This window comes from Anoplopoma fimbria, chromosome 22 (assembly GCF_027596085.1).
Source record: "Anoplopoma fimbria isolate UVic2021 breed Golden Eagle Sablefish chromosome 22, Afim_UVic_2022, whole genome shotgun sequence".
NCBI lineage: Eukaryota > Metazoa > Chordata > Actinopteri > Perciformes > Anoplopomatidae > Anoplopoma > Anoplopoma fimbria.
Window position 1 is genome coordinate 12,028,718 of NC_072470.1, and position 21,777 is coordinate 12,050,494.

At 41.4% G+C, this 21,777-nt stretch overlaps 1 protein-coding gene across 2 annotated transcripts in view; it reads left to right on the forward strand.

The window, feature by feature from the left end:
* Nucleotides 1-1,423: 1,423 nt before the first annotated feature.
* Nucleotides 1,424-21,777, forward strand: part of LOC129111958 (dystrophin-like) — a 59,939-nt gene continuing 39,585 nt past the window's right edge. Inside the window, exons 1-3 of one of the 2 annotated variants that reach the window (XM_054624121.1) lie at nt 1,424-1,482; nt 3,931-3,994; nt 5,776-5,836. In XM_054624121.1, coding sequence (XP_054480096.1) covers nt 1,426-1,482; nt 3,931-3,994; nt 5,776-5,836 — 182 coding nt within the window. In that variant the 5' untranslated portion in view covers nt 1,424-1,425. Of the gene's footprint in view, nt 1,483-3,930; nt 3,995-5,775; nt 5,837-14,021; nt 14,368-21,777 lie in introns of those variants that run through there. The other variant, XM_054624122.1, reaches the window with a different exon arrangement.

A 21,777-nucleotide genomic window follows, 5' to 3' on the forward strand; every position in this document is an offset into this window, starting at 1 on the left:
ATTGAAAATGGAAAAAAAGAAGTAAATAAGTGGCCATATTATTTTGCTTTTTTAGGGACAAAGTAAAAACACACATTTTTGGCTTTGAGTTCAACTTTGGTGAACCTTGACAAGGGAATTTTGCATTGTTGACCAATAAATGTAAAGTGCTTACCTTTTGAATCCAAAAGCTAATATACCTTTTTAGCTGTGATGCAAAATTTGCTTAATTTAATAGTTTTCTGTCATAGTATGAACTGCTCCCCAAAAGAGGAATGGCTAGAAACTTAAGACACAGTAGTTGATGGTGCAAATACTGGTCTTGAATAAACTGTGAACTTATTGTCCTGTTAGCAACCAAGCTAACAAGCTTGCTAACTGACTTAGTAAACAGTTAACAAGCTTGTTTGCTCAGAAAACATTTTATCCCTCTTCAGTAAGACTCTTGATATTATGTACAAAATGTCTGGATGAAGTAAAAGGCACAGTGCAGAGAAAAATAAAAAGAAGCTCAGAGAGCTATTGTGACTGACTAGCGCTAGCGTGTTCTGGGCTGGTTAGCGGGTTAGTGGTTAGCATGCCAGCTACAGTAGTTTCGCTGCGGCAGTTTCCACCTTAAAAAATCTCTGGAGTTTACTGAAAGGAATACTTCACCCCCAAAATGTTGATTTCTATTAGTGATAAGAGATGACTGCTAAGAGCTCAAAGGATATAAAAGGCAACTTCTAGAACCTTCTTTCCTGAGGCAGTAAAACTCCTTAGTTTATCCTCCACCCTTTCACATTTTGGACAGCTTACAAACTTAATTTAGTTGCACAATCCTGTTTTATAATGACACCAAGTAAATAAATTGATATGAATGATTATTTTTGGGGTGAAGTATTTCTTTATGCAATCAGTGGATTGGTGAAATGGTCTTTGGAATGAAAGTGTAGGATTCTTACTTTCATCTTTCACTTTTAGCGGCTTCATAAATACATCCGTTGGTCAGAGATAGCGAGATACTTCTCATTTTCGCTCAGGAGAGATGCGTGATATAAAATGGTAGGAAAGTAATTAAGTATTTAATTTGGACAGAAAAAGGGATTAAACTGCCAGTTTTACAAAAGTCAGTTTCCATTGCAGGTGGTTTATTGGGAGCAGGATGTTTGCCCAGGAATTTTGGCATCAACGGCAGGGTGATGGATAGAAAATCTGTGTGTGTGTGCCTGCTCCGTGTGCTTTAATGTTTTCTTCTTTAGTAAATGTGGCTTAAATTTGGGGTGAGTGCTTATGTTTGTGCACACGCACATTCAGGTCCGTTTAGTTGGTTCAGAGTGTTCTGTCATGCCTAAAAGGTCGAAGCTGATTGGTCAGCGTGAGGACATAGTGCACTCTGAGTAATTTCAACAAATTCCTCCTCAACAATCCCGCTCCTCTTGTTTGTACAATTCTAATTAGGTTACCATGGATACGGCGAAAAGCAACTCAGACAGAAATGGATTGGGTGAGGTGGACTCGAAGGTAATTTCTTCGTTTGGTTTCATGTCACATCAAAGCCCCCCCTCCCACGCCCCCAAAAAAGGACTGGTCATCACTGTTGTATCTTCATCTTCATCTGTTCCATACCAACTATATCTCATCAGTGGGCGACTTATTTTGGTCATGGATGAAAGGTTGGCTGGTTAATCAGCTGTCCACTCAGACTGGGTAATAATACCCCATCTCAGCCTCCAGACTTCTATCAAAGAAAGTTGGGACGCCTATGAGCTTTCAATAATTCACCTTCTTTTTTTTACCTCCTGGAACAAAAATCAGTAGCTAATCAGTGTCTGCCAAAGGTCTGCCTGCCGGCTGGAGCTGCATGTGTTGCCTGGGAACGTTAGATCATTGAACATGGTGTCAGGAAGCGTCAGTGATTACAACACACAGCAGCTCCTCTGGGGACTATAAGGATCCAGCTAGCTATCAAGTATTGGTACCAGACTGAAATCCTGCCTGCAAGCATCAAATATCTTTTTAAGTGAGTTATACATCAGATTTGAAAATCTTAATGGAAGCGAATTATTTAAAAAAATTGCAGTGTGATAAATGGTGATAGAGATACATTTGCCGAATAAATAGGTTCAGAAGTGAAGGTATTGCGGCGGCTCAGAGATGGAGCAGGTTGTCCTCTATTGGGGGTTCAATCCACGGCTCCTTTGGTCACATGTTGAAGTGTCAAGATATCAAACCCAAAATGCTCCTGAAGGCTCCACCGGCGATGTATGAATGTGAATTAGTTTGAATCCTTTTTACTTTTATACATATTTAATAAACATTGTTCAGCCAGATGTTACAGTAAACCTTAAATGACAGCGACCTCCAACAGCTCATTACGTGGCGATGGCACATGAATCAGAATAACTTTTGCAGATTGAAGCCAATGCTGAAGTATCTTAAAACCTGCATTCTCAATATTGACCAGCAGGGGCAACAGGGGGCAACAACAGTCGGGTGCCGCTCCCAGAGCTGTATACTGCGTTTCTACGTCAGTCCTCCGCATTCCAAATATGGTAACTTCTGCTCATTGGCTGCAAAAAAACAATATGGCGACAGCCGTAATCAAAGATGGTTAAACCAATGGGTGACGTCATGATGACTACATCCAATTCTTATATATGCAGTCTATGGGTGGAACACACAAATTCCCAGGTTCAGCTGAAAAAGGTTTAATCAAAGTCCATGTAGGTTGAAGATCTTGGTGGATGGATGGGTCAAACACGGGACTTCCACCCAGGAGACAGGTGTTCGTGTTCTGTGTTGGATCAAAAGTCAAAGTTGACTGTGAATGTTTTTAATTATAATTAATAAATCGTATCTACACAACTTGTGATAAGTTACAAACATAGCCCACTTACTTTAACGCCTACCAGAATCTTTTCTTTCCTGAACCTAACCAATAAGTTGTAGTTGTGTCGTTGAACCTAAATGTTTCCATAATGCGCTGTTGAGAGGTCATGGTCATTTCACGTATTTCTGTGAGATCACGTTGCCTTGTTCGTGGGAGCCCTAGATCCAAGAGGGGGCCAATTACAGCTTATGGAAATGGACCCCAATGTATATTTAATGGAATTGAGTGCATTTATATAGCAGTCGTATCCAGAGCATTTTACATTTGTGCACGCTTGTTACTTTTTTTCGTGTTACATCGACCAGAGTAAATCATCTTTACAATAAGCATTGATTTTTATTACTTGGACATCACTAACTCTCATTCACACATGTATGAGTATAGATGCGCGAAGATTTACTTTCCCTGTATTCTGATACTGTAAAAAACAATCAGTTATAAAGTATATAACTGAGGAATCCTTTCTAAAGTTTTGAAATTTAAAAAAATATTAGAATCGTTAAAGTTAAAGATTTTCACGCCGGTGATGCAGTGATACTTCACATGAAGTAAATATTGTAAAACCGATCTCAACAAAAGCATCCTTGCAAAAACGGTGTTTCCTTGGATGAATGAATCTATGAGCCGGGAGACAAGTGTGTGGCACCCCGCTTGGCTCAGCCCCCTCCTCGCTGTGTGTACCTACAGAGCCGCGCTGATTTGGCACAATTATCTCAACTCCATCTAGACGGACAGCTCATTCAGAGCTGAAGGAGACTCACAGGAGACTGCATCCTCTCTAATTCCTCCACTACAAATTCAATTATCTCTTCCATGCTTCCCCCCCCCCCTTCCTCTCCCTCCGTCTGCCCATCCTTGTACTTCTGCTGGAGAATATCATGTGCCATGGTTCACAATGATACATGCAAAAAATCACTCCCAATGTATATTCACCATACCATTGCATTTTAAAGCTATTCATCACTTTCAGGAAGCATAAACTGAAAGTTTTGTTGTGGTCATAAAATGGTCGATGGATCTATCTATCTATCTATCTATCTATGGATCCATCTAAATTTCTTTCCATCTTTCTCTGTCAGATCTCCATCAATGAACATCTGAAGCAGCTGACAGACGCTCACAGGGACTTTGGCCTTCTGCACGGTGCGTAAAACACTTTCACACACAAAAGCGCACCCACACCTACCAGCAAACAGAGAGTGTTGGTCAATTGAGCAGAATCTCAGGTTGTGTGCGTGTGACAAAGAGCTAAGACAAAATGTGTTTGACCAAATGAGGCACCCACCTCCTGGCAGCATCTCTCTGAGTCAGTGGCACTCAATAAGTGACGTGTTAGTGAAAGAGAGAATGGAACAGCGCTCGTTTGTCAACAGGTCACTGAATAATGGAAGAGGGAAAGAGTATATAAAGGCTTGCCCTCATCTGGCTCCTCATCGAGCCTATGATGGCGTATTGATCTGTTTATGCAACCTGTTTATTTTAGTTTTTATCACCAAACTCCAACATCACCCAGCACTTTACCCAAAATAACCAAGGCTCTCATCCGTATCACAGTCCCATCGACAGGACCCACAGAGTGTGGGTCCTGTCTTTTTCTCCAGCGTTTCAAAAATACAAAGAACAAAAGTGGCAAGAATTAATTAAACCGTGTTTGACAGCGTTAATTTTTCCCCAAGAGTGTTATTTGCTCAATAATTAGCCTCAAACCTACTGTGCTGTGATTGGCTAGAGCTATTGGGCTGGGTTGGTATAATACCTGGCAATAGAATGCTGCAGAATACTACGCCGTGCCTGGCGTACCCTCCTCTCTTTAGCCGAGCTGCGCACCTTTCAGGCGTTTTTTAGATGCGTATAAAAGTTAAATGACTAAATAATTGGTTTTAAATAGGTAATGTAGAAATCAGAGCTAAACTTGGCATTCAAGGAAAAATGACACAAAGTTACTCTTGGAATACATTTAACATTGGAGATTAATGTTTTTATTTATTTAAGGACTTCCACCTGGAGCCACTCATTAATCTGCTAGCTGCTTTTTCTCATCAATTCTCTTTAGTTTAATTACAAGACCACAGATAACAAAGGATCACTACATCACTCATACGCTCATGGCGGTGATTAAAATTCCTGAACCACAAGGGGGCTTATAAGAAAGGGAAGAAACAACAAATGAATTAACGATTCAAATGCAAATGAAGTGGTTAATATGGCATTGACGTGTTGTGTAAGATCGTGGAAAAGGTAGGAGAACACCAACTACATGTATAAAACATCAAGATATCAAAGGACAAAACATAGATGAGACACTATTCCCAATGTCACATGTGCTCATATTTGAATGTTTCATCTAGTTTGATAATTGAGCCATAGTAAATATAGCAGGACAGTTAGAGACGGTGACAGGGTTAAAATAAAAGTGACAGTGATGATGAGAGATGCTGTGAGAATGTACACGTTTTTCATATCTTACTGCTGTGTTGCCAGGCACCGCATGTGTTCTGGCAGTTGTCCCACAAAGCATCGCTCTGTTTTTTAACTGCAGCAAATTTCACCCGTGGGGCGCAATAACGCTTATACAGCGGGTAGTTCCAGCCAAGCGATCTGATTGGTCCGAGATGCCATCCAACTGTGCTGACAATTCCCAGACAGCACAGTCTGCTTAAATGGCTGGTGTGCTAACTCTTGTGGGCATAATAAATGAGATAATTAGCAATAATTCTTGTTTTTCTGCTGTTTTTCATTATCGTGTATATATTACTTTGAAGAAAACTTTTCATTACACATGATGTTTTGCCGCATACACATTTCCTGGATGGCCGTGCTTTTGTTGGACTTACTTGATTGTGCAGTAAAATGTGCTTGTGTGTTTTAATAGCATGCATATAGTTTGTACAGTCACTTTGACCTTTGTTTCTCTGTCTCAGCAGGATCTGTAGATAGCCCCTTCGAGCAGGGCGTCTCCCCAAACAACGTGCCCTATTACATAAAGTAAGTAGCTGAGCTGTTGCCAGCAGATCTCTCAACTAGTGTACACACAAATTCTGACCGAATTATTTAGTACAAGTCAACACAGTCTCACTGCAGTTTGTGAAATAGTCACAAAATGCTCACTAGTGGTTTTGTGTATAGGGACACAAACTGTCTGGGTTTTTTTGTGACGGTCTGAACGATATTTTTCAGGACGACATTTGCTTTAAATTGTAAAGTTTTGTAAACCAAACCACATAGTTAGCATAAGGGAAAACCTCATGGTTGGCCTTAAATAGCTACATAGAGTTAGGCAACACAGCCAGAAATAGTTAGGTTAAGGCAACAAAACCAACAGTTAGGTCTAGGCGGGGAAACCACGTAATTTGGTTTAGGAAAACAAAACCACCACAATAAAACGTGGTGCCGACTGGTTGTGAGACTCCTTAACTTATCCTCAACCCTCCATATATATATTATAGTTTTTTGTTTTTGTTTGTTCTGTGTTGCCTATGTAGCAAATTGGGACTACAATCTAAATTTCGTTGAGCAACCCTGTCATACAATACATACATACATACAAATAAACCTCAACGTGGTGTAGACTGGTTGAAAGCCCTAGAAGGGTGTCTCTATTTACTCCTAGTGTTTACAGAATATCAAAAGAAATATGAATGACCATAAAAATAAAACATAAAATATTGCAGTCAACTTTTAAAAAATCTTTATCTTTACAATCAGTGGGTAAAAATTAGCAATCTCTTTTTTTGGGGATACAAAGACCTGTACTTTTATTCCGTCTCTATTGTTTATGGATAACGTAATCTTCTGAATTCCTATATAATTAACAGAGGAACAGTATTAACCCAATCGGCAGCTGTGGTCTTTGTTAGCTACAGAGCTCTCAGTTGACAGTCCTACGTCTTGTTGCTCTCGCTACCGAGGTTTTAGCTCCGAGGTTTTAGCTCCGCTGTTTCGGCTTTGTTATGCTGAAAAATCGTGCAGGAAGGCTGAAAAGGCTGAAAGTCAAATATAATCGTTTTTTACGCTACTAGTATGAGTATATTAAGTTTGGGTAACATATTACAACTGAAATGCGTTATACCTTAACCACTTAAGAGGTATTGCAGAATGTCATTGTTGTCAACTGTTAGGCTATGTTAACCAGTTACTGTGCACAGTAAGTGCCGGGTAATTACACTATAAGTTGCAGGTATTATAAAGACATCATACGACTGCTGTATGAGGATATGCTGAAGTGCTATCTGTGGCAGAAAATATATTTTAACCTTTTTACCCACTGATCGGTTAAGATGAAAGACTATTATACAAACAATATGTTAATACATTGTTAGATACATGTAATATGTTTTGTATATCTGGTCATTTATATTTATCTTGTTCATTTCTGCATCCACTAGATATATATTCCATTTTGTTTTCAATACTATGAGCCACATGGTACAATCCTAATGAAGGCAAGATTGCTAAATATTTGGTGATAAAAGAATGGTTTTCTGAAGAAGAGTTAGGTTTTACATTTTGGTGGACTTTCACTGAAGCTTGATCTGCTCATAACAATGTATGCATTCTTAAAGTTAGATAACAGAATGATATTTGTGTTCTGTGCGAAAGCATTCATCACAAAAAAGAGTTCAAAGAAATGTATTGATAAAAATGCTAATAGTGTGTCAATGCCTTGAGTTGGATCTAACTTTGTGCTGGATTGATGCAGTGACGCGCATGACTGCTGTGTTGCTCAGCCCTAATCTGTTGGCTTGCCTGATATCTCCTAATATCCTAATATCTAATCTTGTCTAATATTCATTCATTTGTCTGTCGGTCTTTCTTTGAAGAATTCATAAAAAAAGTCCTGTTTCCGTAATTATGAATCACACTACTTTTCCCGCCCCTTAGCAACTGGTTGAGGTCTGTGTCGTTGGTTGAGGTTAGGCATTGACTACGAGTGGTTAGGGTCAGGATAGCCCACTGGCAAAGGACCTGAACAAATCAGGTAACCAGTACTTTACCTGAGCATGGACGCCTGGCCAATCCTAGCACTGAATGCTACGAAGGGTCTTGCCAAGAAAAGCAATGGGATTCATAATAACACTGTCCTTTCACATTTAGTGCATTCAATCCTTTATCTGTGCATCCACCATTCAACCCATACTTTCATCCAACTATCCATCTATCCATTCAGCCCTGATAACGTTTGAGCTCAGTCCATAGGGACCTGGCTTGGGAACCGAAGTGGTCGCCGGTTTAATTCCCTGCACGGATCAAGTACAAAGTGTGGAGAGGTAGCTTGAGAGGTGCCAGTTTGCCACCTGGGCACTGCGCAAGGCCCTGAGCAAGGCACCAAATCCCCAAACTATTTGGGGCTATACTAGTATGGGCTAAATGCAGAGGTTAAACTTAAGGGTGTGCTGTGCAATGTACAATAAAAGCTGAGTTTAAATTATCATGGGTCAGACCAACTGGAAAACCTTTGTGGTACATAAACAGTATTGGCCAGTCGTATTGTTTCATTTGCCAACTGATGGAATAGCTTGTTTCTCACTGGCTGGTAACTGGATCACATTGGTGACACCTCAGAAGCGACAGTCCACTCGCTTTTTACGCAATAGATGCCTGGTTAAATTTTAAAGTCAGTGAATCCTTCAACATGATAATGTCAATGCAAGTTATACTGTTCTGCAACTCAGGTGAAACTCTGATACTAAATGGTTTAGTTGTACACTCTGCCTTTTCCCTACTGCTGACGATCATCTTTACAAGGTCCCAAAAAATCTGTTCAAAATTACATTAAAACTCTGTTAATGTCAAAAGACAAAATAGTGAGTCAAAGCTTTTAGACATTATTTCCTTCATTATGTTTCAAAACATTCTTGTGGAGTAAAGGAGTCCCCGGTGGGGCTGCAGTGCTGTGGTGAATGCTGGGAGACTGTTTACTACTCATCAGCAGATAGCTTTTGGAGATGGAGTGTGTGAGCACAGTAGTAAGCGCTGTCTTGCACCTTGTGCCTCAGTGCTGCAGAATGCACAAACTGTCACGTAACTGCTGTTGAGTAGGGACACGAGAGATAACTCGATACATTTTTTGATTTTTTTTCTGACCCTCATGCAGTTATTTGGCTTCAAATAATCCTACACAATTGGAGGAAGGCTATGGTAAATTTAGTGTGGCTTTAAACTTTTTAACCTAGTTTTGTTCAGACCCGCTGAAGTGTACGCATCATAAATCATATAAGCGTTGGAGCAAACGGATACAAAATACATAAAACCAGATCATACTTTTGAAAGAAGAATTAACTCTACTCTCCTATTACAAATTAAATGTTAAAATCATTAGCATAAAATATAGCTTGCTCAATTCAACACACTCTGGGTTTTGTCGCCACAAATTTATGACCCATGGGCTTATAGTAGCTTATGTGAGCTAACGTTAGCATATTTTGGTTAGGTATTGCTGTGTAACTTACTCTACTGAGACATTTCAATGGCTCCTCTCTACTTGTGGCACTAAATATTAGCATTTATCACCAAGGCTTCGTCAACCAGTGTCTAAAATGGTGGAATTTCATAGAAAAATTTTCTATTTTACCCTAATGGGACCATCATTTACTAAATGAACATCATGCTGCATTTAAGAAGACTTGAAACTAGAGATTGAGACCATAAACTCATGTTTACAATGTTTACGGGGCGGCTGTGGCACATGAGGTAGAGCGCTTGTCCCGTAACCACAAGGTTGGTGGTTCAAACCCCTCTACTGGCAACATGCCGAGGTGTCCTTGAGCAAGACACCTAACCCCAAGTTGCTCCCCGGGCGCTTCATTGCAGCCCACTGCTCCTCCGGGATGGGTTAAATGCAGAGAAATAATTTCCCCATTGTGGGACTAATAAAGGATTGATTATTATTATTATTATTATTTACTGAGTTAATAAATAAAGCGCAAAGTAGGGTCATTTTCTCAAAGACATCTGAACAATATGACTTAATTTTACAACCAGCAACCCTGATGGCCATTAAGAAAGAATGCACTTCCAATGTCCAATCCTTTTATACAATCTCTGTTTATTACACTTTTTGATTTGACCAAGGCCTGCAGCCTCAGTGGTCCACATATGACACAGGCTTAACTCTCCACCTGACATTCCTAATTCATTGGTCAGAATAACCCCACAGTGTCATTGGTCAACCTCGCCTCCTGCTGCTTCTCCGCTCCAAAGAGCTCACACGGTAGATTGCACGGGCTTGGTAATCAGCAACTAGCAGTTTGGTGTGTTTAAGTTAACATGTAATGACTGAGTGAGACGTGAAATTAACTGCAAGTGTGCATGTGGGGAAAAAACACTCTCGACAGAGAGAGAAAGAGGAGGAAGGAGGGAGGGGAAAGAGAAGTGACAGATTCTCCTCTCCACATGCAGTGAAAAAGCTGGACCTGACCAGATGACCGAGGCCCTGTGAGTGCCAACTGAACGCAAACACACACACACACACATCTGTCTACACACACTTAAACATCCTTTACTGTACTTGGCATACACACACAATAAATATCTATATATATTTTTTTATTGTAGAGAGAAAGAGGGAGAAAGAAAACGTATGGATTAGCATCACAGATTTACGCAAACAAACATTATGTGGCCAAAAGTATGTGGACACGCAAACATTATACTCATATGTGATTGTTGGACGTCTAATAACAGCCTCCACTGTTCTTCTTCATTTACTCATGTACTGTGTTCAAGTACATTTTGAGGTACTTGTACTTAACTGGAGCAGTTTCATAATATTCAAAAAAAAATTCTTTGACTCCCCTACATTTCAAAGGGTGACATTGCACTTTTTACTTCACTACATTTAATAATCCAACGATATGTTAAATTATAGTGACATTGGCCATTCTGTAATTCCATAATAAGTATTTTTTTTACTATTGATACCTTAAGTACATTTACGCTGTAATACTTGGGTACTTGAAAGAGGACTCCACCAACGTTGCACATACTGTAAATACCAGTTTACTATTCTCGTGTAGTACTACTTGGCCTATGTGAACGATTGAATATTGTCTTCTGTGGCTCTGGAAGACCTTTCTAAACTCAGAGGAAATATCCCTGATGATGTCATCGGATGTTATTTCAGCTTGGGCCTGACAGAAAACCTGCATTACAATCTGGAGGTGTGGAGTTTGAAAGATGCAGTTGTTTCCTAGGTCTTGAGGATCTAATAAAAGACATAATTGAGTTGCATTATGGGAGATGTAGGAAAGAGGGTTTTGGGGGTTTGATGCATACTTGACAAAAAGTCAGGATATCTCCAACTTCTCGTCTTAAATCTTCCACTTTAAAAAAAAAAAAATTGTCTCAGAGGAGTGACGGAGAGACGCCGTATACGGTTCTGGTAGCGACAGGGACCTGTCAATCAAAGTAAGCGCTAAGCACTCATGGTCTTTCTTACTCTAAGCTTGACTATAATTTACTAAATGAACATCATGCTGTATTGAAGAAGACTTTAATCTAGCGATTGAGACCATAAACAACTGTTGTTGTTTACAATGTTTACTAAGGTAGTAAATCAAGTGAGAAGAAGGGTCTTTTCGCAACAGGAGGAGTCGCCCCGTGCTGGTCAGTAGAGAGAGTGCAATTTTTAAGACACTTACGCAATGGCTTCCCTCGGCAGAACCGGAATTTGCCGCCTGGTTTCCACCAAGCAGTCCAGTTCACTACAGCGATCAGCTGACTAAGGACCCGGTGCCAAAAGTGAGTCGAATCCATAGACTGTATATAAGAAGTGGACGTAGTCGCTGTGACATCACCCATTGGTTTGTGGACTGCTATTTTGAAGCCTCGAGTTTCGAGTTTTGGCCGTTGCCATCTTGGATAATACACGACGCCATCTTGACTTTTTGCAACCAGTGAACCGATATGACCGTATTTGCACTGCGGAGGAGTGGCGTAGAGACCCTGTATACGGTTCTGTTAGCGGTAGCGACCTGTCAATCACAAGGTAGCCCCGCCCTAAAGCATACTCTGCTTTATAGTCTATTTTACTCTAAATGGACCATAGTTTACTAAACGGAAGAGCCATCCGGAAACTGCAGACACAAACTTAGAAGCATACTATTGTCTAACATTTCACTATGTATGCGTCATTGGAACTAAGGGGCTCAAACCATGAAAGCATGCTCCGAACCAAAAGTGCGCAATGTTTACAGGGGTGTCTATATACTTTTGGCCATGGGTACATTACATCCTTCACACACTTCACACCCACTCAGGCTACGATGTGCCTCGTGCATACAAACACGCTCTCACACATTCGGGGCACAGCATGACAACATATGGCCGACCAACTGCTTCTCGTGCGCGATCACTCGTCTGCTTTTGAAGACGATTTCTTTGAAACCTGCGACATCCTCCTCCTTGTTGATTCGCCTCACCGAAAGCGTGCTCCACGACGGGTGGAGTCCGTTTCAATCCGTGACCTCCTACACAAACGTGGTCAGCCGCAAAATGACATCCAAGAGCTTAAAATCAGTGATTGGGGAATTGTTTGATGTGTTGAATCCAACCCTCTCCCTCTTCTTTCTCCTTCTCCATCTGTCATCGCCTCTCTGCCACACACACACACACACACACACACACACACACACACACTCAGGTATAAAGACATGCTGTTGTGATTGGGTAAAATAACAGTTGAGACTTGCCTATAAATTACAGGCTGTTCTCTCTCTCTGCTGGTGCAACATAGCCTACATTTCTCAAGCCTTAAACACTGATTCCCAAAGCAAAGAGGACCCCCCTCCCCCTCCTTCTCCCTGCTCCTTCTCCACCCCTCTCTCTCTCTCTCTATCTTCCTGGCTCTCCTGTGTGCCTTGTAAAAGCAAGAAGCGCCTCCGCCTTCTTTCCCTTTTTTTGTCTCCCACTTTTCCTTTCTTCTTTTCAGTCCCTCTTTCTTTCTCTCTCTCCACGGCCTTGGGTGAAGAATTCTGTGTGCCTTGAAAAGCAAAGAGCCTCTCTCTCTCTCTCTCTCTCTCTCTCTCTCTCTCTCTCTCTCTCTCTCTCTCTCTCTCTCTCTCTCTCTCTCGTCAGGGAGGTGAAAAACCTCCTCGGATGGTGTTGAGGCTCCTTTTGCTTTCAGAAACAGCGGGATGGGGGGAAGGGAGGCAGAGGTAGAGGGGGCCTGAGCTCCGCCTCGTCTATCTAAACTGCGTCAAGTTTGCCAGAAGCTGAGAGGACTAAACCGGAAACTGTGCTGAGTTTAATTTCAAAATAAAGGTGTCAGCTTTTTTTTGTTTAAACACCCAGGGCTGTCTCAACCCACTTGGCAGGTGGGCCCCCAATTGACCCCTGAAGCACTTTTTTGATCACACGATTATAGTTTGTGACATGATATAACCTCAAAGTGGGGCCAAAATGATTGTATAAAGCACTGCAGAGATATGAGAGTTAAGCCACCACTTGCATTGAGTTACGTTCAGTTTAAATTGATATGGTACATTGACTCGCATGCATATAGCAACTTTCTAGTTTTCCGATCGCTCATTTCAACATTCAACCATTCACACACACACACACTAAAACACTGAGGGCAGACACTGCCATGCAAGGCCCTCCTGCTAATCAGGATCTCTTCTAAATGCTCATTTTTACACACAAACACACACAATGGTACGGCCCTCTGGAGCAATTTGGGTTTCAGTATTTTCCTCAAGGACACTTTGAAATGCGAACTGGAGGAGCCAGTTAGTGGGCAACGATGGGACCAATCTATGTGACTAGATTTTTCTTATTTCCCAAAATATAACATCCATCCATCTTCCGTAACCGCTTATCCAGTTAAGGGTCGCGGGGGTGCTGGAGCCGATCCCAGCTGTCAATGGGCGAAGGCAGGGTTCACCCTGGACAGGTCGCCAGCCTATCACAGGGCTGACATATGGAGACAGACAACCATTCACACTCACATTCACACCTACGGGCAATTTCAGAGTCATCAATTAACCTAAGCTGCATGTCTTTGGACACTGGGAGGAAGCCGGAGAACCCGGAGAGAACCCACGCTGACACGGGGAGAACATGCAAACTCCACACAGAAGGTTGTCTGGCCCGGGAGTTGAACCCGGGCCCCTGCTGTGAGGCGACAGTGCTAACCACTACACCACCGTGCAGCCCAAAATATAACATTAGTTTGTTTAAAATAACTGCAGCTTTCTAAGTGAAACTTTTATTTTTGAAGCATTAAGCGGAAGTTTTCCTCGTTTTTATTCCGGAGGGTTGACCCTTGTGTCTCGCTGGCCAGTCAGCCCGAGCAAACCCACCGCTGCTGCTTGCAGAGGAACACACACACACCGCCACACATACACATAGGCTACACAAGGTACATTTCGGACGCCTCTCCCCGGTGGTAGAGGACTCTCGGTCGGGCCGCGGAGGGGGGTCGGGACATCGCTTCGGTTCTACCCGGGAGTCGGTGTATTTCTTTTCCCGGACGCAGAGCGCTCTGATCGGCCAGCGATGCGGGAGCAGCTTCGGAAGTGAGTGCCGGGCTTGGGGGGACTGGTTCATGGCGGTGATTAATAACGGTGATGGTAATGGTGCTTGGTCGTAATGCAGTAAACCCGTTCACGCAGACAACACATCGGCTGTGGTGTGTTCACGGGCAGCGAAGAGGAGGTGAGCCGGGGCAGAGCTATCCCCCCACACTCACGCAAAATAGACATTAAAACTGGATTAGGATGCATTCAAATGCTATTTTGGACGTGGGGGGAAAAAAAAGATTTTCTGACTTCATGTTAACCCATTTCTGCAAGTCCACCCGAGATGCATCTCCTAGCATGTTAGAATATATGTTTATGGCAAAGATACTCCCAAGCATAAGTTTACAATATATTTATTTGCATTTAGGGATGGAGCCCATAGCACATGACAGGAAAAACCAAGAGGAGGAAAACTGCTGTATTCTTTGGTAGCCATTACACACACCAGCCCCTTCCTTTCACAGCGGGCGGCTGGTCGTGGTTGTACCCGGGGAACCAGGTGAGGTGTGCGGCCACTGAGGCTCTTCAACCCGCTAACCCCCGGGTCCCCGAGTCGTCCATTTCTTAATTCTGAAGCCTCTCTTTCTCTGGCTAGTTGCTGCCATGTTGGAATAAAAAAAAAAAAAAAAAAAAAAGAAGGGCATTGAGTGCTTTAAAGCAAACGGAATGCAAATGGAGCTTCTCTGCTGCCTGCCTTTTATTTACCCTTATGAATTTGGCCCGAGGTGTGTGTGTGTGTGTGTGTGTGTGTGTGTGTGTGTGTGTGTGTGTGTGTGTGTGTGTGTGTGTGTGTGTGTGTGTGTGTGTGTGTGTGCGCTCAGCTTTTGAAAGAGAGGAAAGAAAAGGGCCATACCGAGCAAAAGCGGCGATGTATCACTGTGTTGCATTCCTTCACAGTCACAAACGCGCACACGGAGGTGCAAAAAAAAACCACAATCACCTCTGTGCCGGATCGGTGTACGTGCACTGTGCACGGCGATTTGGGATGCGCTGCGTTGGATCTATTTTCGGCTGGAAAAAATGATGCCGGGCCTCGTTTTTTGGGGGGGGGGTTTTCAGCGCTAACAGCAGGTTATTAGATCCCCCCCCTGTGGTGACCATCCGCGGTCCAGATCATCTGCTGATCCGTGTTTTTAGTTGTAAAGTGGGATGTGCTTGTCCTGCACTGATAGTACATGAACACTCTGTACATATGTGTGCACTTCAGGAGTTGGTTAAATGAGAGCAGGGGATGCAGAGGACTGGCTGGTGCAGATTTTTTGGCACCAATGTTTTGTGTGTGTGTGTGTGTGTGTGTGTGTGTGTGTGTGTGTGTGTGTGTGTGTGTGTGTGTGTGTGTGTGTGTGTGTGTGTGTGTGTGTGTGTGTGTGTGTGTGTGTGTGTGTGTGTGTGCACTGATTAAATACAGCTGATGGATAAAAAGCCTTAACACACAGATTCAACTCCGGTTGCTGGATGGTGGTGCTGACGTGCTCGGGCATGATTGTTATGGCTTCTGTGTGTGCCGTCTTTGTATTCTGCATAGATGAAGCTGTAGATTAGCCCGATTAGGTTTTTTTTTTAGGGGTGCCAATTTTTGCATTCAGAGTTGGTGAGGGAAGAAACTTTCTCACATTCAAGATGCATGCCTTTTCTGTTCAGGTGTCATGTTTGAGTAATAAATTACGCTGGCTCTGGATGATCGAGGCAGCAAGAAGTCATTGCGATATAACTCTTATCAGCATGCAAGAACAAATGACTTGGCACTTACTTGTTCATTTGGTTGAAATTACTTCTAATCAGACTGGTCTTGAGAAAGAAATTGCGACCATGAATCTGTCAAAAAGTTTTAAGGTGATACTACTGTCCTCAGTCCTCAGAGGCCGATATTTTCCAAATGTTCTAAAACATTTAACGTTCTTAAAATCTGATCTGAATGGAAAATTTGGTATTGCAAATGAGACCCGATGATTTCTAATCCTGACAATTTGGATTCACATTTGGCAAAATGCTACATTTGTGTATTTCATCAATTTTAAGCAGAAATCTGGATTCATTTGACGCCAAAATTCTGTATCATTTGGATCCCACTGCAGAGGTTGATTTGAATGAGATTGACAAATACCCTGTGGCTATACTTCACTTCTAATAATCTTACGCATTATAGTAGTTACATTCAAACTCTAAAGTTGAATTTGCTTGCAAATGTTAGTGTACTCAGTAATCAAAGAAATGTTAAGCACTGTGAAATACAATACGGCAACACTTCTTCCTAGAAACACCTGGAAAACTGCTGTCAATACAATTGTTATAAAGTCTAGTTTGACATAAACACTGTAACTACATTGTTAGTGCCAAAACATCCAACATATGTTTTTTATGTTCGGTCTGTAGACTGTATATAAGAAGTGGACGTAGCCATTGTGACATCACCCATTTGTGTTTGGACTGCCGTTATGAAGCCTTGAGTTGGGCGATTTCGCCATCGCCAACTTTGATTACGGCCGTTGCCATTTTCGATAAGGAGGAGTTTTAAGACATTTCCGGATTGGCTTCACTCAGACGGACCGGAGGTTGACTCCTGGTTCGGTTAGACAAATTACATTTAAATTGCTCATAGGCCAAGGTATCAACACCTACGAACGAGTACACAGTTAGCCCCTAACAAAACAATGACAATTTAGACAAGTTGGCTACAAACAAAACCTCAAACAATTTCAACAGAAACTGACAGAAATTAACCTCTACATTTTGTAGTATAAGACACACAAAATTGATAAAGGCTCCCACTCAAGACTAGCAGAAAAGTTTATGAAAACAATCCCTTGTTCACAGAATGGAAATACTTGTATAAAATAAGATAAATTAAGATAATCCTTTTAGTCCCGCAGCGGGTACATTTACAGGATTATAGCATCATAGAGGATAGTGCAAACAAGAGACATGGTAAAACAAAAAAAACAAGATCAAAATAAGTATTATAAATAAGCAAATGAGCAATAAAAAAAGCAGTAAAGAACCAACCTGACAACCTGACAGCAGCCGGAAGGAAGGACCTGTGGTACCTCTCCTATGTATTTATTGCAATCACAACAATATGCAAAAGCGTAAAAAAAAACCTAGGAAGCTGGTTGTGAAGGATGGACAGGCTTAATAACTGGTAATCAAGGTCTTTGTCACAGGGGACAAGAAGATGGTCTGAAAAGTTAAAAAAAATAAAATAAAAATGGCCCCTGATTTATGATGGGACTTGCCTTGTAAACATCGGAAAAAAACATCGTAATTTCTGTAAATGTTACCTTCTTGTTTGTTTAGCAGTGAAGGTTATTGTTCTTTGGTGGTCCTTATCAGCATGTTTAGTACTATATAAAGTTATGTTTTCGAAATAATGAAGCAGTCTGTACACATGTAGCCTATTTAAAGAGAGTTTGCTGCTTTGGCAGGCAAATGTTTGCTAACTTGCTAGCTGGAACATTAGTTAGTATTTAGTTAGCTAGGTAGGTAGCTGACGTGAGCTTCAGCACACCTAAATCATATATCCAAAAGCTGTATTTGGGTTGGTGTTTCCATAGTCAATGTATGATGTGATTCTGAATTAATTCCCTTTTAAAAGTTGAATCGCTGACCGTCAGATACACCACAAAGCCAGCTAGCGCAACAGCCAGCTAGCGCAACAGCCAGCTAGCGCAACAGCCAGCTAGCTTGTTAACACGGAAGTCAGTGGAGCCAAGTAAACTCCTGTTAGCATGACGTGATATTCATTAGCAATTGTTATTCCCTCATCTTAAGTAGGTAGACAATACACTTTTTGTGAAATGGTCGACCAGGTTTTACTTTTTCTGTTCAGATCTCGGGGCTGGGCGTCAAGATTTAGAAATCCCTTACTGGTCATAGGGATTAATGACCTGTCAACCTGCCAATGTTTTGAGTTACTTGGACAAAGTCAGTTAGATTGTTTTGATCCTTGATTGGAAAAAGGGAGATTTCATTATCCGGATCATTCTGATCCAGATTACAACTTTTGAAATAATGGCCAGAGGGGATAATTAGCCCGCAAAAATCCTGCAGCTCACAGCCCAAAATGTGAAATATGAATGTCCTCCTACCGAGCAGGAGAAGAGCAGCTTCTGTTTTCCCTTCTTCCAGACTTTGTGGGGGTGCTGTCAGACGTGCGAACAAGCCAGAGCCACCATCACTGCAAGGAAAAGTTCACACCATACTGCGTGTATGAAAGTGGCCACTGTGCAGAATCAGTTATTATTATGAATCTACTCTCATTCAAAGTCATTTTCTCCTCCTCCGAAGGCCTGAGGTTGTATTTTAAAAATGATGAAAAATGACTTCTTGTGTGCAGAGAGTCAAACCAATGAAGCATTTAGTCTTGCCGGGTAGATAATCTGCACGTAGCCTGCAGATCTGATTAGTAGTAGTGACGATGATGCCAATGACAGATTTCACCTTCCCTCCTTCCAAGAGGGAACAGTTGTTCCAAGTGTTGTATTACCTATATTTACCAGTGATTTCAACCTCCTGAAGCCAAAAGCATCAAAAGACCTCTTTTCATGCAATTTCACATTGATGATTACAGCAAGCAGAGGCTGTAAAAACAAAACATTTGCCAAAGGTCACAAAGTAAAATGTGTGAGGAATTAATCTGTTCCATTTCGGTTCAATCATCTCTTTGTTGAAAGATGATCCACTGGTGGGAAGGCCCGCCATTTCTGTGCATGTAGCTGATTATATATCGATCAATCTGTTTTCTCGTCGATAAAATTAGGAGAAATGCCCTCACATTTTCCTAAATCTTAAAGTGATGTCATGAAATTGCTTATTTCGCCTACTAGATTGATTAATCAGTCGACAGAAATGAAAGAAAAACATGTTTTATGATGTAAATAAGACTTTGCTTTTAACAATTAGTCATGTCTGGGGGTTTTTTCCTCCAAAAAGTGAAATTACTTCGTTAACTAAATTTGCAAACACCTCCTTCTCTCTCTTTAAAAAACAGAATCTATTTCAAAAGTTCAACCGCTGGACACAAGATGTCTATTCTCAGTATGCGTGACCTGGAGGCTTCATGTTTCCACATCACACTTGTGTTGGTTACATGCCTGACAACAATTTGCTCCGAGCTAGTTGTGATGCAAATCCTGCAGGTACGTCAATGTGTTAAACTGAGATTTAAGTCGGGCTCAGACAATCTTTTCACCATTCAGCAGATTCATTTGAAAACAAGTTCTGCACAGCAAAACACTTTTTTCATGGAGGGGACGAGTAATTTTAAATGTGATTACATTTTTTATATTCAATCTTTTTATTCTTTTATATGGAAAAAGTTTCAGACATTTTGAGATTCTCAAAATACTATTGTTAAGCTTTTCTCTGTCTTGTGAATATAGTTTTGGGATTTGAATTTGAAGACGTCTCCTTGAACCTTTTTTTTTTTCAGCTATTTTAAGACTTTATATAGACCAATTGATTAATGAGTAACTAATCGGTGTACTATGACTCAATCTTGTAAACACAGTCACTGCCACAAATGCTCCCTACAGCACCAAATGTGGATTAATCCAGTGCTGAAAATAGTCCCCGACAAAAATGCACTATTTGCTTGTGATATGAGTAGTATTTTTTTAAAGCCACAGTGTCCAGCTTTTTAGGAAATTACAAAGAATTTTTTTTTCTCATTTATATGAAAACTGTCTCTGTGTTGTTTTTTAAAGATTTAAATGTTCAGTAGGAAAGGGCTTGGGGCTGAGAGCCACAGGCAGTGTTTTCCAGTAAAATGTGGTCTTTTCATTGGCTTTGTTTACAATAACTAAAATATAGATCCACCCCAAAATTATCCTTTCAAAAATCTCCTGAATATTTTAAGAGGCAGAAGTGCAATGATATTATCAAAAAGATCATCATTATTGTTTTAGCTCTGTTTGATCCTTCAGGTTTTGTCTGTACTTTTAGGTTCTCTTTCACAGACAGCTTCCTCTAATATGCAGCTGATGAATATGGCTTTCATGCCCCTTTACCCACTTTTTACTCCTGTTCACATTAGATCCCCGAAGGCCATTGTTTGAGCTCATCCAGATACCTGGGGTGCAGGAAACATTCTGTCAGGGCTCACTCTCAATGATAAGCAGAGGAAGACATCGGTATAGCCCATAAACCACCTTTTAATCATTCATCCAAGAGCCATAATTGACTGCAGCGAGAAGTGACACTCGTGTCTCTGTGCGGATCCATTATTTATAACACCTATCTGTCACCGCCACAAAAAGCTTTTCAGCTGCCTGTTAACTGTAATATGGAGCATTGTGTTTTCAGGGCTAGGGCGTGTGGCGTGTGGGTGTGTTATTGTGTGACCAAAGTGTGTAATTTTCTATTCAAGCCAACTACAAGTTATTCTGCACAGAGGACGGCCTTATATTTTCTGAAAGAAAGAAATGCCCTGAGTAATAAAGTGATTAGATTCAGACTTTTTCTTCAACATCCAGTGATTGTTGTATCGTACAGTGTGACGTCTAGCAGCATAACCTTATATAATGTAAATTTGCCCAAATGCAAACATTTTAGACTCTAGGCTGAAAACATGGAGGTGCTTGATAAAGCTGGTTCCAATGGAAAGGCACATTCACACCAGATCTGGCCACGCGGCTAATACGCCAGTACCAGGTAGTGCGGTCGAGCAACACTTGGATCTTTATTTAAAGCCAGTTTCTTATGTTTTGTTTTTTTCCCTCTCAACTAAAAAAGGGCCATGATACGTTTTCTAAGGACAGTGTCAGTTTTGAAAGAGCATAAAAAAAAGTTCGTTCAGGCCACCATTGATCGTGTGTGTGTGTGTGTGTGTGTGTGTGTGTGTGTGTGTGTGTGTGTGTGTGTGTGTGTGTGTGTGTGTGTGTGTGTGTGTGTGTGTGTGTGTGTGTGTGTGTGTGTGTGTGTGTGTGTGTGTGTGTGGGTGGGGGGGGGGGGTTCTCTCTTCCGAACAAATATCTGCTTTCCTATAGGAGGCTGGAGACAGATAAGGTGTTGAGGACAGGTGGGTGGTGTGGCAGACATAGGGACGGGGAATTTGTGGTATGAAGTTAATGCGATTATGAAATGTAACACAATACTTAATTGATTTTTCTAGGGGAATCCGCTTTTGGTTTTGCCCTAGGGCTGGCCGATAAAACGGATTGAAAATTTTCACAATAAAATCTTCCACATTAACTTCTCTCTGTCTCAGACTTTCTTGGAGGCAGGCAGTTAAATAAGCAAATTACATTGTAGAAAAAAATCCCTTAAAATTTGTAGTTTGTGACAGCGTCCAAAGAAAACCTGCCCTCGCTGGTATTCACTACAGCAGAATGATTCCATTTCTGTTGGCATTGGAAGGCATACTTGAGCAATGGCACCACCATCGGTGTTTGATCTCAGCTGCTCAGGTTG